At 34.0% G+C, this 19,437-nt stretch overlaps 2 protein-coding genes across 7 annotated transcripts in view; one reads left to right on the forward strand and one right to left on the reverse strand.

The window, feature by feature from the left end:
• The window catches only part of LOC117785489 (G protein alpha o subunit), a 32,111-nt gene extending 13,566 nt beyond the window's left edge, over window positions 1-18,545 (forward strand). For all 6 annotated transcript variants that reach the window (XM_034623542.1, XM_034623543.1, XM_034623545.1 and 3 more), the window contains exons 5-8: window positions 14,985-15,113; window positions 15,606-15,735; window positions 15,790-15,943; window positions 16,021-18,545. In XM_034623542.1, coding sequence (XP_034479433.1) covers window positions 14,985-15,113; window positions 15,606-15,735; window positions 15,790-15,943; window positions 16,021-16,208 — 601 coding nt within the window. In that variant the 3' untranslated portion in view covers window positions 16,209-18,545. The remainder of the gene's footprint in view (window positions 1-14,984; window positions 15,114-15,605; window positions 15,736-15,789; window positions 15,944-16,020) is intronic.
• Window positions 29-12,878, reverse strand: LOC117785488 (probable cytochrome P450 49a1). The gene is made up of 14 exons (XM_034623541.1): window positions 12,562-12,878; window positions 8,766-9,091; window positions 8,546-8,700; window positions 8,305-8,470; window positions 2,732-2,812; window positions 2,535-2,651; window positions 2,354-2,430; window positions 2,054-2,249; window positions 1,804-1,978; window positions 1,043-1,212; window positions 896-974; window positions 737-836; window positions 545-669; window positions 29-480 (listed from the first exon to the last, which is right to left on the reverse strand). The coding sequence occupies exons 2-14, from the start codon at window positions 9,050-9,052 to the stop codon at window positions 367-369; spliced, it is 1,842 nt and encodes a 613-aa protein (XP_034479432.1). The 5' UTR covers window positions 9,053-9,091; window positions 12,562-12,878; the 3' UTR covers window positions 29-366.
• Window positions 18,546-19,437: the final 892 nt, after the last annotated feature.

Genomic DNA, 19,437 nt, shown 5'->3' on the forward strand with positions numbered 1-19,437 from the left:
CATTTTGATTAATGATAAGCAACGAAAAATGTGTTGCATACTTTTTGGCTGTTTATTGGCTACGACTTTTGGTTACAGTAAATACTAACTTAACGGATGACTATGATGATTACATGATTACATACATATATACAAGGCGGTCATTAGTTGAGATACGCCAACAGATGCGGTTACAGATACATTTGTATCTCAAGCCCATTTGCTTAATTAAAAAGAAATGACGAAAAATATGAAAAAACCGCGACACATGCAAGCAAAAAGTAGAGAGAGAGAGAGAGAGAAAACGGCGTAACGAGAAGCAAACAGTGCTAAAAATATCACACAGCCGCCGTGTGTCACAGAGCATCCTTTAGAGCTTTACAATCCTTACTCTTCCCTGAGTGTTAGCTTGAAATTTAACGGCGATTGCGGTATGTACGTTGAGTTGACACGGTAAACGAATTCCCCAGAATTGTAGGACACTTTATATTTGCGAAAGATCTGAAACGACATGCAATTAAAATGGTGATGACAGAAGCTGCAAACAAAGCCCACACTTCCTTACCTTGGCCAACAGTGTGTGCAATTCGATTTCTGCAAATCTTCGTCCTACGCACATACGACGTCCATAACCAAAGGGCAGGCTGACAAATGGATGTATCTTCTGGCCAGCATGTGGGCAGTTGGCAGCTAAAAATAAGACACAAAACGCCCAGTTCATTTCCCTCTCTTCTCGCCCCGTTCCCCTTGCTGTTACCTGTGTTCTGTTTAAGCCAACGTTCGGGTACAAAACGTTTCGGTTCCGGAAAATATGTGGGATCATTGGACACCACCAGGTGTGGAAAGATGACATGAGTCTACAGAAAACCAAAAAGTTAAATATATTTTACAGTATTCAACTGCCACGCCCACTTACGCCTTTTGGCACATGATAGCCGTTAATAACCGCATCCGATTGCAAGTTACGCCCATTGGCAATGACAACCGGACGCATGCTATAAATGTCAAGATACATTATATAAGTTTATTTATAATTGCATTAAGCTGTTCAAGTGGCACGTACCGCAAAGTTTCCTTGACGCACGCCCGCATATAAGGCATCTGTTCAAGGACATGCTGATTGATCTGTGCATCGCGCGTTGGAAACGCCTGTTTCAATTCCTCGAACAGACGCTGCTGTTTATCCGGATTCTTGGCCAGCTGATAAATCGTCGAGGAGGCCGCCACTGAGGTCTGCAATGCGATAGGGAATGGAAAGGTTCAGTGATCCAGTGTGATAAACAGCAAGCGGAACATTTTCCAGTTGCTTGTTAATTACAATTACAATATAATGAACGAATTATAAAAGCTGAGCTGCAAATGGTATTACTTAATACTTTCAAAAAGGCTCCCTTTGTGTTTAAACTCAAAAAAATTTTGTTGAAACAATTTTTTTCCTCAATTCTACTCTTTGAAATTTTTATAATTGAAAATTTTAAATCTCAAGTTTTCACTTTTAATCAACTCTTTATATTATAATTTGTTTAAAACAACACTTTAAACTTGTATCTGAGACCTTTAATTTTTTAGTAAAAAATTATGCTAAAGTGGACAAAAATTTTTATTTGTAAAGTAGCCAGGTTCGACCAACTTAAAACTTTTATAACTTTATTAAAACAGAACCGATTTTCAATCGGAATATCATTCCGATCATGGGTTGGCCGCTTAATTCATTCTGCATCAAAATTTTATAACGTTCGCTTAAAAAGGTTTTCCTTTAGATCTGTTCTTCGATTTATGACCGATATATTGTTTTTTTTTTTTGGTTCAGGCAGCTTTACTTACCGTATCGACACCCACAAGAAACAGATCAAGAGCTAAAACCGCTGCCAATTTGCGATTGCCTGTTTTGCGTACAATACGCTCCACAATGGAAATGTCGGCCTCGTTTTTGGGTATGTCCCTAGCCTGGTCAACATCAGCTTTGTCCATCGTTTGGCCGATGTTCTTCATGCAAATGCTGCAACGATAAATCAATCAAATAAATCAGTAATCCCAAAACGAGAGACTAAAAAGGAAATGTGGCGAAACGTACGCGGAGAACTGATCCAGGGCGCGAATAAAGCTGCGATAGGCTTTTGTGGGATATAGACGCCAGAGGGGCATGCGGAGTTCCAATTCTGGCACCGCCCAAAAGAACGTATTGATGGCATCAATAATTTGTTGCGCCTCCGCGCTGCCCTCCGGCTTCAGGCAGCCCAAACGTGTGTCCAGCGAGACGCGACCGACAGCTGCAAGGCAAAAGATGCAAAAAAAAAAATATACAGAATATAATAATGTACATAGGTACTCGTTTATATAAAGCATTCAGTTGGCCGTTTGCAACTTGGCTTACATTCAAGCGCCCATTTGTACAGTTCATGCAGAAAGTTATCGGGCAGCTCCTTCTTCTCGTTGCGCATCTCATCTATGCTATAGAACAGACCAAAATGATTATGATAATGATGATGTTGATGAGGTTATATAATGTGTTGAGTGAGGGAGGCCTTATTATGTCATATAGTTGGCCAACTTACCGCACCATAAACTCGCTGGCAATGTCATTGAGTGGAGGTATATACTTCTTGGCTGTTTGTGGCTGCAACAGAATGTGTTGCACCTCCTGGCGGAATGCCTCCCACTTGGGTCCGTGCCTAATTGAAGGCACAAGTTGTAAGTTCTCTCTCTCTCTCTCTCTCTGTCTGTCTCAAGTTAAATGCAACGTAATACTTACACGCCAATTAGACCTGCCACATCGCCAAAGAAGTCGCGTCTCAGTTCACCCTTGTAATGTCGCAAAGATGGCATCGAGGGTCTGCAAAAAAGAATGAAATAAGACAAAATAAAATGAAAAGTTGGCGCAATGCGGCGTATGAGCAATCTGATGCTTTGCTTTGCCAAAAGGACTTAAATATAAAGTGAAAACACCCACCGGAAAGTTGATTTTAGCTCTCACATACAATTGTGACACATATCAAACAGAAATTTTCAGAAAACATGCTAAAATGACGCGTTTATCTTGCAGATACATACATGTGTCTTATAGATACACACGCTATTTGCATTATTACCAGGCTCGCATGTCCCCATATAAATAGCCACGTTTTATTTGGTTTTACGACGCAAAGCTCACATTTTATACAGTTTGCACAAGAGGGGGTTTATTTCCAGTAGGGGTACTCATATCTGTGTTCTTGTTTGTCTATTTGCTTTTTGTGTGCGGCAAACGTTGCCCTGGGCAACAATATTCAATTAAATGGCATAAAATAAAAGTCAGGCAACGCTGTTTATTTTGCAACTATGCAATTTGCCAAATGCTCACACACGCACAGCCGAGGAATATTCATTGCACACAAGAAAAGATTTATTTACTCCATTATAATTACTTTAATTGCTTAATTCAATCTGGATATAAGACTTTGTTTGATATTGTTTTGGCATATATATGTTAGCTTAAAGTTAATTTAAATCTGTTGTTATGGATTTGAAGTCTCAAAAATGCTTTTAAATTTGTAAAGCAGCTAAAGTCAGGGAAACAAACCGAAACAATTATAGGTTACGGTTTCGGTTCCGGTACGTTCCGAAATGACTATTTCGGTAAAAGGTTCTATTTTAGTTTTTTTTTTAAGGGATCCGGTATCAGTACCGGTACGTAACCGTACAACTAATCAATTTTGAAACATGACATCTAAATAAATAGATAGGCAAAAAAAAAAATATTAAATTTTCTAGATGATAAAAATTTAAATGCAGAATGAATTAAGGGGCCAAATCATGATCAAAATGACATTCCGCTTGAAAATCAATTAATTTTTGATAAAGTTATGAGAGATCAAAGTTTTTGAAAAAACGTCAAGGGGTTAGTATGGAAAATTGGATGTTAGATGGCTTAGAATCCAAAAAATATCAAATTTTCTAGATGTTAAAAATTTGAATGCAGAATGAATGTAGAGGCCAAATCATGAAAAAAATTACATTCCGCTTGAAAATCAATTAATTTTTGATGAAGTTATGAGAGATCAAAGTTTTTGAAAAAATGTCAAGGGGTTAGTATGGAAAATTGGATGTTAGATGGCTTAGAATCCAAAAAATATCAAATTTTCTAGATGTTAAAAATTTGAATGCAGAATGAATTTAGAGGCCAAATCATGAAAAAAATGACATTCCGCTTGAAAATCGGTTAATTTTTGATGAAGTTATGAGAGATCAAACTTTTTGAAAAAATGTCAAGGGGTTAGTATGGAAAATTGGATGTTAGATGGCTTAGAATCAAAAAATATCAAATTTTCTAGATGTTAAAATTTGAATGCAGAATGAATTTAGAGGCCAAATCATGAAAAAAATTACATTCCGCTTGAAAATCGGTTAATTTTTGATGAAGTTATGAGAGATCAAAGTTTTTGAAAAAATGTCAAGGGGTTAGTATGGAAAATTGGATGTTAGATGGCTTAGAATCCAAAAAATATCAAATTTTCTAGATGTTAAAAATTTGAATGCAGAATGAATTAAGAGGCCAAATCATGAAAAAAATGACATTTCGCTTGAAAATCATTTAATTTTTGATGAAGTTATGAGAGATCAAAGTTTTTGAAAAAATGTCAAGGGGTTAGTATGGAAAATTGGATGTTAGATGGCTTAGAATCCAAAAAATATCAAATTTTCTAGATGTTAAAAATTTGAATGCAGAATGAATTTAGAGGCCAAATCATGAAAAAAATTACATTCCGCTTGAAAATCGGTTAATTTTTGATGAAGTTATGAGAGATCAAAGTTTTTGAAAAAATGTCAAGGGGTTAGTATGGAAAATTGGATGTTAGATGGCTTAGAATCCAAAAAATATCAAATTTTCTAGATGTTAAAAATTTGAATGCAGAATGAATTAAGAGGCCAAATCATGAAAAAAATGACATTCCGCTTGAAAATCGGTTAATTTTTGATGAAGTTATGAGAGATCAAAGTTTTTGAAAAAATGTCAAGGGGTTAGTATGGAAAATTGGATGTTAGATGGCTTAGAATCCAAAAAATATCAAATTTTCTAGATGATACAAATTTAAATGCAGAATGAATTTAGAGGCCAAATCATGAAAAAAATAACAATCCGCTTGAAATTGGTCAGAATTCGGATTTAGCCACTTTACAAGTCAACATTTTTATCCAATTTTATCCAAATAAGGGTAACTATAATAAAATTGTTAATATCTGATTTAAAAATAAATACAATAATTAGATGTCTTCATAGAATTAGATTGTCTTTAATAATGTCAATTTCAGGCTTCGAAAGACTTCTTACTCTGCCAACTTATTAAAAATGCTTAAACAGTCTCTTAATTATGCCAACTAAGTCCAAAAACTCCAACTAAGCAAATAAAAACCTTATTTGATTTGCGTAAGAGCGAAAAGTTTATTTTTTCAGCTCAAATTAAAAAAACCTGTTTTTAACTATTTGCAAGATTAAGAACCAGAATCGCAAACTACAAACAGACTACACTGGAAAGCTATTCACCTTTTATGCGACATATATTTTCAGTTATTTGTTTGTTTGTTGACATATTTAAAATACTTTGAATTTGCATACTGAGGTCATATTGCCTATGAATTGAAATTTGTCAGAGTTCAAGCTGTGAGGTTGAAAAACATCAAAAGCATTGCGTTGCATATGAAATGCAATAAATTGTCATAAAAATGTATTATTTGAATATTATGCATAACAACGATTGTTTGGCATTTAAAGAAGCCGACGTGAATGACATTATTTCGAAATTGTAGAGAAGCTTTAGTTTGATGTTAACAATTGTTAACACCGGCTAGACGTGTCTGCGATGTCTGTTGTAAGATGGCCACAATAACAAACTCTTAACTGTGCGTTAAATCACGAGTTTATTATCTGATTTTCTATTTTTGCTCTTCGCGCATTTTTCCCACACACAAACTATTTTTTTGTGAGAGCTGTTTGAGAGTTATGTGTGCCATAAAATACGATGGGTTAGTAGATTTAATGCCTTGTAGACATAAAATGGATAAGAAGAGTATGCTGGCTTTGTGGTATGTATAAATAACAGACAGAAAAAGACAGCTGTTATTTCCAGAAGATATTTATATTAGTTTTTGGCAAAAAGAAAACTATTTTTTTCACTCTTAACTCAGATTTATATGAAACTGTATGCAACAAATCTAGTTTACTTTACAACTCTCTAATGGGTATCTTTTAGCAGAGCACCCACCACCATAACTGTTAGCCAAACATATGGGCAGGCCCAAACATAAAGTGTTGAATGGTCTTTAAATAACTTCATCAGTCAGTTAGTTAGTCAATCAGTCAGCGGGTTTTTGCCTTTTTGTTTTCTCTAACATACAGACTTCCGATATTCACACAGGCGAGTAGATCAATCAATTAGCAACTTTGGTATTCATCAATCTTTAGCTTGGCAAACATTTGTTAACATTTACGCTAATGTCAATTTATTATCTATTCTTCTCGTCGATAACATTTGAATGCTGACTCTGCAGAAAAACAAAGCACTTTAAGATGTCCCGTCTATTTGATTGTTTTTTATTTCTATTATTATTATTGCCAAAATTGGTTCATGGCCAAATGACCAAGCAAAAAAAAAGAAAAAAAGATAAAATAAACAAGTGTAAAATACAAAAAGAAAGCTTATCGAGTTGAATGAAATATGTTGGATTTCAGCAAAAAGAAAAAACTAAAATAGTTAACTGACAGATATGAATTCATATTCATAAGATACAAAACGACAGATATGATTTTCGGATTTCTTTGACTTTTTTGCAGAGTTATTCGTTTCAAATATCAGGCCTACAAGCAGCTAAGTGAAAGTTTTAAAGTTGATTTCTGGCTTTAAAGCAACTTTAGCTGTGCGCTTGAAATGCGAATACAATTGAAACTTGAGATCTTTTGTACTGTCATTAGGAAACCCGTTCTAGTTGTGCATGTAATGACAGGAATAATTACAGAATAATTGCTTGCGAAACGAAATCCTTTTGGCCTGACTAACTAATTACTCACACGCTTCTGGCCACCTGTCACTCATGGCCCACACACACACATTTTAATAATTTAATTATGAACTTACTGCAAAATGAGCATAAATAATAAATAGATTCTAGAACCTTTCATACTCTCCCTTTTTCCTGTTGTAAAATTTGTAGCTTTGACTTTCTCTCTCTTTCTTTCTGTGTGTGTGTCTGTGTGTGTGTGCTACAGTAGATTCTGATTAAGTGCAACCATGTGTTAAATTGCACATGTCAATTAATGTGCATTAATTTTCAGCTGATTATTGCAAATTTGATTAAATTACAATTGTCTTTTGTAGCGCAATTATTTATAAACAAAATGCCATTTCACCTGTCATATCTCAATTTAAATTAACTGCCCTTTAGAAATCTTCTTTTTCTTTAAAAATTACTGTTAAGTAAAAAATCTAATTGAAACTGCCTTTTAGAAAACTTCTTTTACTTTAAAGCTGACTGTTTGGTAACATTTTTTTGTAAAAAATCTAATTGAAATGTTTTTGCCTGCTCACTAACAAGAATTTATTTTGCCAAATGTGTATTCTGTAATGTATGTGATTAATCCTACGTGTATAATTTTGCGATCTAATTATTCTAGAATATTCGCAGTAAAGTATTATTGTTATTCATCCAATTTGCTGCAAAACTTATTTTCCAAGAACTCTAGATATTTGTCTACACGTGCCTGACTGATTTCGGAAAATTAATTTCTCAGAAAGGAAAACAAGTCAAGGCTATGTGGTTTTAAAATTTAATTTAACTGACTTTGAAAATGTATTTCTATGGTCGGAATATTCCTGGAAAACTGTAATGCGCAATATTTGCTGGTCTTTCGATTATTTATCAATGTTCTAAACAGAACACATATTAAATTGATTCTCAAAAATTTGGGTGCATAATAAATTTTTAAGCGAAAAATATAAGGCAAATTGTACAAAACTTTAATCAATCAAATACAAGTTACAAAAATAATAAAATCGAAGTTTCGTAGAAATAATCAATGAATTTTCTACAAACAATTTCAATTTCTATAAAATGCGCGGATATTTTAAATATTCCTGCTCGATTGAAAGAAAGATATTCAAATAATCCAATCTATATGTATTTTTTTAAATCTTTACGTTGAAGCCAATTGATAAATTAGTGAATATCGAAATGTCTGTAAATTTGCGTTGAAATCTAAAATATTCCTGCTGGAATTTTCAATATGCATGTGGGAAAAATGCTTTGCTACGCGCCTTTGTGCAATGCCACGCCCACTGTTTGTTGTTTGCTTACCTGTGCGGCATTGCCTCCTCCTTTTTGAATATATTGCGTATCTCGTCGCCATCGAATACAAACAACAGATCCGGATGTCCAATAAGACCGCCCACTTTGGCCATTTTGCCATAGTTGACATGCAACTCGTGCATAACCTTGTCCAGGTCACTAATTTTATATGTACCTATGGACGACAGTTGAAGTAATCAGGTAATCAGTAATCGGATCCGAGAGCAGTTCATGAAAATGTATAACTAACCAATTAGTGGTGCAAAGCGCCAGGAGTTGCCAATCAACGGCAACGGATATGGACCTGGAACTTCAGAATACGGACGCACAGCAGATGTCGTAGTTGTGGTTGTTGTTGTTGTTGTTGTTGTTGTGGCAGTTGTTGTGGCTGTTTTTCCTGTGTTGCTGCAGATTGCAAAGAGGAGCACAGTATTAACATGCAACAACTTGCGGCTGCTGGAAGCACTCACCTCACGGGAGACATAACTTCTTGTTGCTTATTCAGCTGTTGTTGTTGTTGTTGTGTATGTTGTTGTTGCTGTCCTCGCTTTTGCAATGCTCCAGACGCAATTGATTTTTCAATTTCCGTTGCCACACCGACGCCATCATGCGGAATCGCTGCACCAACAACAGCCGGCGTTGCCGCCCCACCAACACTTACGCCACCACCACTTGCCACATGGGGCAGCCGCGACGTTGTCGCGGAGAAGGTGGAGCGCTTTATCAACGCCGCTGTGGTTTTGCGTAAGCTTGACATTTTAGCCAGCTTTCGGTTCGTTCTGGCGTGGTAAAGTGCCTAGAAAGTGTTCAGAAAAGATGAACATTTAATATTAAGTAGACAGCTAGTAAATTGAAAAACAAATAACCACGTTTGAATACTCTAACAAAGCGTTGACAATTGTCTTTCAAAATTTATTAAATTAATATAAATTAAAAGAAAACTAAGCAATTTTACTTATTAAATAAAAACTATTAGAAAAATTCAGTTTTCTTTAATTAATTTCCCCTTTTCTTGACAGCAATTGGTCTCTTTTATTATTCTTTTTTTGCCTTCAAATTTGATAATATAGATCTGTCACTTAATAAATAGAAAATAGCTCAAAAAACCTTTGTTTTTGCATCATAATTATATTTTTTTGTTAGATGTTACATACAACTTGCGAACTAGAAACCATAAAGTTTATATTTTTTTTATTTGTCATAAATTTAACAGAGCAAAGAAACAAGTTAAAAAAACATAAATAGTTTTATTATAGTTATTCACATTTATTTTAACATTAGTTTCCACTTTACTTGTCTGCAAAACTCTAAAACTATATAAACTATAAAATATCTGCCTGTAACCTCAAACTATTTACTTTTAGTATTAGAGCATATCAAAATAAATAAACTTGAACAAGTTTTTAAGCCTCGTGGCATCACTTGAACAAAAACAAAAAGTAGTTTGCAAACTTGCACAAGAGTTTTCAATGTAATTTTCAAATAAATGAATGTGCAACATTTTTGTTTCGTGCAACATCCAATTGCGCCTGAGCGAAACTTGTGCGACTGCCACTTGCCACTTGCCAGATGCCACTTATTTAAAATGAGTTGCCACAAGCAATTTAATGCTAAAGAAAATAGCAAACAAAACAAAACTTTTGCAATTATAATAAATACAATGACAAAAGCAATAAGAATATAAGCAAAATATAGCAACATAAACTGAGGAAAATATGTTAATTAATATGTTAATGTTAAGCTAAGGTGCTAATAATTCCGTATGCAATTTAAGAACGAACATAGGAAGCTGTGATATTGTTTGTTGTGCACATACGTGAAAAGTTGTTGAGTAAAGTTGTCAATTCTCGTATTTGCACAAAAGGCAAGGCTAAATTGTATAAACAAAATGACTATGAATAATAAACAAATAGATAGATAGATAGATAGATGGATAGACAAGTCATCAAAACTTATGGCAAATATGATGGCAAAACTTGAGCAAAGTCAACTCCCTGAGGAGAGGTTTCGGCATTCGGTATTCGGTATTGGCCCTAAATGACAAACTACAACATGTATTATTATTTGGCCAAGAGGCAGCACTTAGTTCGGGCAGCTGACGAGTGAAAGGCAAACAATGAACAATTTACAAAATCTATGGCGATGAAATGAAATGGAATGAAATGATGTTGCCTGCCGGGCAAATGCCAAACTTAATACAAATAGCATGGCCTAAAAGAGCGCACACATAAGCCAGCTTTAAAGCGAGTTTCATTTCAAAGATGAGCTAAAAACTCGAAAACAGGCAGCGCGCATTGTTAAAGTTTATATATTTATTTTTTTTTTTTTTTGCTGTAAGAGCCAATAAAACTCAAAGTGGCTAACAATGGCATTCGATATATATATATATGTATATACTTCAAAGCGTGATTTGTGCTTTTGTATTGTGTGGCACGCTGCGTATGAGCAGTATCTCAATATATTGCTCATACGCCGCGTGTCGCTGTCAATACAAAAAAGAAAATACAAAACTCTCATTTTCCAAGTGCGCCTGCTCAAACTTGCAACTTCTGTACGCTTGTAATTTAAATGCCATTTGTGGCACACAAACACACACAATTTGATGAAATTCTTATGGCACAATCACTGGGTGTGTGTGTGTGCGTTTGTTTGTGTATGGGTATACAAAATCTCTGGTTTAGCTTTGTATCCTTGCCCTTGCCATGACAAACTGCGACCTTCAGCTGCTCGCGTCCAGCACTTGAGCTACACCACAGCGTCACTAAACGAGCCACCCCGCCACCCCTCCGCCCAATGACACAAGCACCTATCCAACCCAAGAACCACCCACACAAGACACATTGCAAACTTATGAGCCTTATCGGGGCATGCCTCATAATGAACTTGAGTGATAATCCTTGCGCTTTGCCAAAAAAAAAAAAAAAGAAAATAAATAAAAATAAAAATAAAAAGCAAAGAAAATGAAAATGAAACCAAAATGTCAAGCGGCTCCTCAAGTAGCTTCTCCGTCAAGTGCTTGATGAAGCTGTTTGGCTGTCTGGCTGTTTGGCTGTTTGGCCTTAACAAGGCTTTGACTTTGACCAGCCAACAGGCAATCACCAGACTTGACTTGGCTGCTTTCTAATGACGGGCTAAGGGTTATCCTGTATTTTGAAAGTTAAGTTTAATACATAATTGATGAGCAAACGCTACCAACAATGACTTTACTATTGTTTAAGTGGAGCTGAGACTTTGAAGTAGCCTGTAAACTGTTGGAGCGAAGTATAATTAGAACATAAATGGCAATTTCTTGAAAAAATTGCTAAGACTAACAAATTATTGAATTACAATAAATATAAATTTTAAAATTTATTAGATACATATTATCGTTTATATTGGTTTAAGAGTATTGGTTTAAGATTATATGCTTATTCTTATATTTATTCTATTTATGCTACAGTATTTTCTTTATATAACTTATTAAACTGTCATTTTTTAGCTGATGTGACACAAAACACAAAAGTTGTAAGCTTCTCAGCTCCATGGACACTTTAAAGTTTTTCAAACTCATTTACAGCGTTTCACTCGCACTGTGTGCCTTTTCTGCTTCTCAAGTTTCTATTGTTCTCAAGGTGCCGTTATGCACGGATGGCAGCAAAATCAAAAACAACAAAAATGAAAAAGAAATATAGAAATATTACGAAAATAAAAGTTGTTTGCAAACCGGATATCAGCTTAAAATATTCTATTCTTATTAGCATCATTATGCTAAATGCTTACAAATTGCTGCGACTTCTCTTGGTAACAAGAAGAAAGCTGTTTGTTGATCTCACTTTAAAGAGACAACGCAGATTATATCATTATTTTTTTTCTCCCTTTTCTCTATGTAGATTTATATTGGCGCATCTTCACTTTCGTGTCGGGTTCGAGTTGCTAATTTAATTTTGTGTAGTTTTTGCTATTGCAACATATCTGTCTATCAATGATGCGTTTTAGGTGTGATTTCTCTATTGAATTACACTCGCTTATTTTTTATTTGTTTTTAAATGCTTATGAAAATGACTTTTAAGTGCTGCTTAACATTTTGAATGATTTTTCTTCACGCCTCACTTGCAACTCGAATGTTGTTTTATTTATTGTTGTTTTAGTTTAAGTGCGTTGCACTTTTAACTAGTTTGCTTTTAGTTGCGGCTATTTAGGCCACTTTGTAGGCCTTGACTAGTTTTTTGCAGTCACGCCGTCAAAGCGAGCAAAATTTATTTTACACTTTATGTGCAATTCGCTCACCTTTAAGTTAATAGTTGATATTTTTTAAAGTTTCTATTGTTATACGGATTTCACACAATCACCAAGCACACACACAATATATCTATTTGTATTTATATTCATAGATAAATTCAGTTATTTGCCACTGCCACTTGAAGCGTCACGCAAGCGTGCAAACTTGTTGGCCAAAAAGAAACTCGGCTGTAAACTTGGCTCCGACTCCGTAGAGCAATCGCGACGCACTAAACGCGATCGCAGCGCTTCTTAGTCTACTTATAGGGTAGCCACCGCTTACGGCATAAATCACAACGCTTAAACGCTTCAGCTCTTCTCTCCAGTCCGGTCCGGTTGGATCTGAGTCTGAGTTTTAGTTTAAGTCTACGGGTGTATGTGAGCTCCAGCTGTCTCTCTCCGCTGATCTTCATCTATTTTGTTGTATTTTATTGTTACGATACGCCTGTTAATTGTATGCGCTCTCTTTCTCTCACTCACTCCCTCTCTTTCGCTCTCTCCCTCTTGTTTGTTATTTATTTTAAATTGAAATTGAAAGTGTTAGTGCTGGCTGCTAATCAATCTTACTAAAAAGCAAAAGTAAATACAGTAAATTCGTAACGGTTGCTTACGCGCTTTAATTAACTCACATTTGTATCTTTTTAATCGCAATTTTAATGTCTACTTCGACTAGTGATGAGGTCCACAGTTTTCGATTTCTCAATTGTTCCTTGCAAGGTTAGAATTGCAACACATGGAAATCTGCCGAATTAATATATCACGTTTCTTTGTGTATAACTATCAATTAAATAAGCAATTAAATAATAAACTTTTGAGCAGTTTATATATCTTTAAAGTGCTGAGAAGAAGCAACAATAATAAGCCAAGAATCTTCGTATAAATTTTTAATTTTGTTATGAGATGAGAGAATAATCTTTTTTAAAATCTTAAGTAATATCAAAGTAGATATAACGTTTTTTATCGAAAATAAAACAAGAAATTATATAATCATGAATCCACAAAAAAAAAATTTAATAGCCCTGAGGTGTAAAATTTAAATATGTTAATTTATCTCAAAATTATTAAACATTTTTAAATGCAAGCTTTTTTATAATATGTATGTTATTATTTTCTTTTAAATTCCAATTATTTATGTATTTAACATAACCCTTTTCCAAAATTCCACTTTAATCCAAGCAAGCAAGAGTTTCAATCTAATCACGATGAGAGTTTTTATTGATAGTCTTTTTCACACACACACACACACACTCAGACTCTCATACAGATACAGGAAGTGCTAACACGCATACCCGGCGGCATGTTGCACAATCTGAGAGGGCCCACAACAAATTGCATGGATGATCTGAGGAGATCACGGATCTGAATGGTGATATGCAGGCTGATTAGCGTGTGGCTCATAAATGTAACCAATATTTACACTAGACCAACTTTAGATACACATATATAGAGTGTTATATCTAGGTTTATTATGCATTCATTCGTTTTACAAATCTGCCAAACTTTTCCACCTGAATGGGCGCTACATTGTGGTTGTTGTGGTTGTTGTTACGACTCTACGATTTGGTTATGCCATACACACATTTAGAGCATGGCTCGGTAAAGCGTGACTCGGCAATTTTCCTGCAATGTGTGCCACGCTGTGTTGCATTTCTGTTTGACAATCTGGCAACGCTGTCAGCCCCTGTATGACTTAAATTTATGGAGCTGCAAGTTAAGCAATGCGTTTAATTAAAGAGTTGCTCTAGCCACAAAAACAAGTAATTGCCACAAATACTGAGAAAGATAGAAGGAAAGAGAGAGATTCAAACAATGCGATAGAAAATGGACATGAACTGTAAAGTTTATTTATGATGCGTCGTTTGTGTGGACCTCAAAACCTCATTGGGTTACCTGAACTTTACACCTGAAACAAGCAACAAATGGAATTTGTCTTTGCCAAAAAAAAAAAAAAATAAATAAAATAAAATAGTGTTGCGTGCCTAGCGTAAATTATAGACCAGATCTCTGGACAGCGGCCTATTGTGGCAACGTTTCTTCTTTTGTTTCTTTTTCTTTTTTATTATTTTTATGACCTACTTGTTGCCGGCTTGGTCTGTAGCTGGACACGCAACCTTTGACTGATTGAGAGCCACAAATGACAACTAATTATGTAGCTGTAACTGAAAGACAGTCGCCACATAGATACAGATATATTAAACATACATACATTCTTAGATACATGTGTATCTTGTGTTTATTCACTTGCTGGCGCCGAAATTGTTGTTACGCTTTTAATTGTTTGCACAGCGCTTTGACTGTGCCACAAGTTTTTGTGTTTGCTCAGCCGTCGGCTGCAGCAAGTTAAACATTTGTCTGACCATGCCACGCCCTGTCCGTCTGCAGGAAATAACAGTACATTGCCTTAACAATTGTGTGCTCTTTGTGCCTTGCAGTTTCCTGGATGATTTGGATCGGTTAGGCGCCAAGGATTACCAACCAACCGAGCAGGATATCTTGCGCACCCGAGTCAAGACCACCGGCATTGTGGAGGTTCATTTCTCCTTCAAAAATCTCAACTTCAAGTAAGTAAACAGACAACAACTAGACTTTAAGTTAAACAAGTAGTACAAATTTAGTTAAAGACATATGTGTAAATTGTAGCAAATGTAATGGGAAGCATTATTGCTTAACTTGTATTAATTATATTACAGAATGCAATAAAATGCATACTCAATTTTCTGCAAATGCCTTTTAAATTAAATTTTCTTAAAAATTTCATATTAGATTCAATTGCACAAAATAAAGTGTAGTATGCTTTTAGGCTGGGCCAAGTTATTCCAAAAGTATCTTGAACAACTAAAAAGCAAATGTCGAAAGATTTGTTAAAATTTAAATTTAATTAAATAAAGTTAACTTCATAATTATTTTCAATAAAAACATCGAAATTTAAACTTAATTGATGCAGATCATAGGGATTAAGATAAACTGATAACATTCATTTATAGTAGTTGTCATAGTCGTAGTTGTTTTGTCAACTTATTTGCTAACTTGCCACACCCCCTACTGATTTACAGACTGTTTGATGTGGGCGGCCAGCGATCTGAGCGTAAAAAATGGATACATTGCTTTGAGGATGTAACGGCGATTATATTCTGCGTGGCCATGTCTGAATACGATCAGGTTTTGCATGAGGACGAAACTACGGTGAGTACAAAAGGACTGTTATTGAAGCATAACTAATTGTGCCATCTCTTACAGAACCGCATGCAAGAATCGTTGAAGTTGTTTGATTCCATTTGCAACAACAAATGGTTTACGGATACCTCGATTATATTGTTCCTGAACAAAAAGGATCTGTTCGAGGAGAAGATACGCAAGAGTCCGCTGACAATTTGCTTTCCAGAATACACAGGTGAGCTGCCTTAAACATAAATAATTTCGATATCTTATAATAATTGCTATTTATTTTTTTTTTTAATACTTTTAAAGGTGGCCAGGAGTATGGCGAGGCGGCTGCTTATATACAGGCTCAATTTGAAGCGAAAAACAAATCAACCTCGAAAGAAATTTACTGCCACATGACGTGCGCCACAGATACCAACAACATACAGTTTGTATTCGATGCTGTCACCGATGTCATCATTGCAAACAATCTGCGCGGATGTGGACTGTACTAAGCGGTTGGCGGTTGGCGGGGCAAAACGGGAACCGTTACGGTATTAAAAAACAAAAACAAAACAGATAAAGAGAGCGCGGGAGCACAACAACCCACCAGCATTGATCAAAATAACAACAAGCCAGAGCAAATGATGATAGAACCAAGCAACATACACAACAGAAACAACACACACACTCACACATACACACATACACATACGAAAGCAAAAGCATAGCCCAAAGAACTTTTATTTCTTTGTATGAGAAATATTGTGCTTGAAGAGAATGTTAAGATCAGAGAAATTAGTTGAAACAAAGAGCTGGACAAAACCAGAGGAAACGTTTTGAAAACTCGCACATATTGAAAAGCATTTCCTAAATTTGCATTACATTTGCATCATGCAAGCTACATGTATGACATGAAACGCACACACAGTCAAATACACACAAACACATACACAACACACATACGCACACATTGAAACGCAAGCATTAATGCATAATATGTAGTTGTTGTTTGGTCTGAATAATTTTATAGAATTTCATAATTTATGTGTAGTTTAGTTTCTCGTGTATTTATTAAAACAAAAAACAAAAACAAGACAAAAACAAAAACAAAACCAAAACAAAAGTGAAACGAACAAGAAAACGAACCCTAAAGTAAAACAAATTGAAAGAAATTATAAAGATGAGATAATTGAGAAGAGAACAAAGTGTATATGTATACTTATATAAAGCATATATACCGCATATAAGTATATAAATATTATATTATATATATATATTAAATGTTTCCTGTTGCAATCTCTTTGAAATTATTCATGCCATCAACGCTGCATTTCTCATGCTTGTTTAGGTTTAAGTTCAAAGTTTACAAACTCTGCGCAAATTACATTTAAACAATCGTCAGCAAACAACAATCCACAAACAAAACATCCCCTGGATAAATGAAATTAGCAGAAAGCAAAGTAAATATAAAAAAAAAAGGAAAACAAACGGAAAAGGAAAAGATAAAGAAAACAAATTAAAACTTAATGCATAACGTAATGATAAAGCAAATGAAGAAACCAAAAACAAAGAAATTAATACGAAACAAAACTTAAAACTCTAATTATTAAGGCCTAAATTAATTGATAAACAATCGATAAACCGGTCTACAAAAAAATATAAAAAAAACTCTCTAAACTATTTGTATTACCTAAAAATATGAAAATTGCAAATCGAAATTGTGAATTTTGAATCAGCCAGCCATAATTCGATTGATTAGAGATCGATGTAAATTGTAATTTGTTGAATTTGCGTGTGTATAGAAGGATATATAGAACAGAGCTAGCTGACTGTGCGATGATAATGACGATAAAGCTACAAATTGCACAAAAAACACCACAGATATCACGCACAAAACATTAAACATAAACAAAACACATACATACATACACACACACACATAACTAACTATAATTTTTTGTACACTAATTTATTGTAATTACTATAATTTTGTTGCATTTATAAAGCCACATACGAATGTAGTTTGAATCCAACAACCTAAACCAAACAATCTCGCAATAGAAAAACTGAACAGATAAATCTCAAAAAAGATTCACAGATATAAAGAGAGGAACAGTTCATTGTAAAACACATTGTATGTAATATTTATAAAGCATATACAATACACTATATACTATATACGAGTATACATAATAATAATATTAATAATAATAATAATAATATTAATTGTAACATTTATTGTATTTAGTGAATGGCATTTAACACTGTGCGTTGCAGCTGTTAATTTTGTTTAGACTTATTTATACTTATGTATTTATGTATGAGTATGCTTGTGCATTTCTTTATTGTATCTATGATTGATTGTGCATTTTGATTTTACACAATAATAATGGAACTTATAGTTGTTATTTTATAGTATTTTTGTATATTATACAACAGCTCTCTCTCTCTCTCTCTCTCTCTCTCTCTCTCGTTTTCACTATCTCCATTTGTCTGTCCCACAGTGAATCTTTTTTTGCTCCTGCTCCATTTATGTTTTATAGTTTTTAAGCTTTATTTATGTAAACATGCAACACACAACTTAAACAAACAAACACACACACACATACACACACAAAAACAACAACTTAGTAAGTTTATTAGCAAAATAAATATCATTTAACGATTTAACCAATTTTGAACAATTTGCTTATAGAGAGATTGTTTCAATTCAATTCTTGGACATAATCCAGTGTGTAACTATGCAAAAGTTGTTGAACAACACATCTTTTGTCTGCGAGATACGAGATACTTTTGTAGTTGAATGCCATATTATGAGCAGTTTTCTAAGCATACGCAATACAATTTGAGAAAATAAAAAAACCAAACTAAACTAAACTTAACAATAAATGCATAAAAATACCACAAACACTCCTTAACCTTACCAAAAAACAAAAACAAAAAAAAAACGAACAACAACCACACAACAAGAAACACTGTAATATTTATCGTATGTATTTTCCATTCAACTTGTAAAATTCTACCAAAATACAAAAATTAAAAAAAAAATCATTTTCAAATAAAAACTATTTATTCAAAAACAAAAAACCAGCCAAACTCTTTATTCCAAACATTCTCCTTACAGCTGAGGTTAATTAAGCTGCAATAATTTTTAAATTCGAAGCTTGCCTCAGGCAATTGCAACACACAAATTCGCACACTCACTCACACACACACACATTTGCATTTATACACAGCAAATATTCTGACCATTTCTACAAGAAAGAAAAGTAAAGAAAGGCAACCGGTTGAAACTCTTCTAAGTTGACTAAACTGTATGTATAGTAATTATATAAATTAAAAAATCAAATACATATATTTATGGAATATTTAATTCAATCCCAACAAAATGATGTAATTTATAAATATTAAAAAAAATACCGAACAGCAAAAGGAGTAATTAATTTAACGATTAAACCAACATATATAAAGTAAAGAACGATTGATCTATATTTAATTAAATATATATAAAAATATATTTAATAAGATAATATATGCGAAATTACCACGTCTGTACTATATATTTTTCTCGTAAACAGAATCGTACATCTAACTATATTACACTTCACATAAATCGAAATATCATAATATATAATATGGCATATGAAAGACTCCCTATTTTTTAAATACTCATTACAAATCGACCATAATTTAACTTGAAACTTAGCAAACGTTTAGCTCAACTTTGACTACAACAATTTA

The sequence above is a fragment of the Drosophila innubila genome (assembly GCF_004354385.1).
Source record: "Drosophila innubila isolate TH190305 chromosome 2R unlocalized genomic scaffold, UK_Dinn_1.0 1_C_2R, whole genome shotgun sequence".
NCBI classification, from domain to species: Eukaryota; Metazoa; Arthropoda; class Insecta; order Diptera; family Drosophilidae; genus Drosophila; species Drosophila innubila.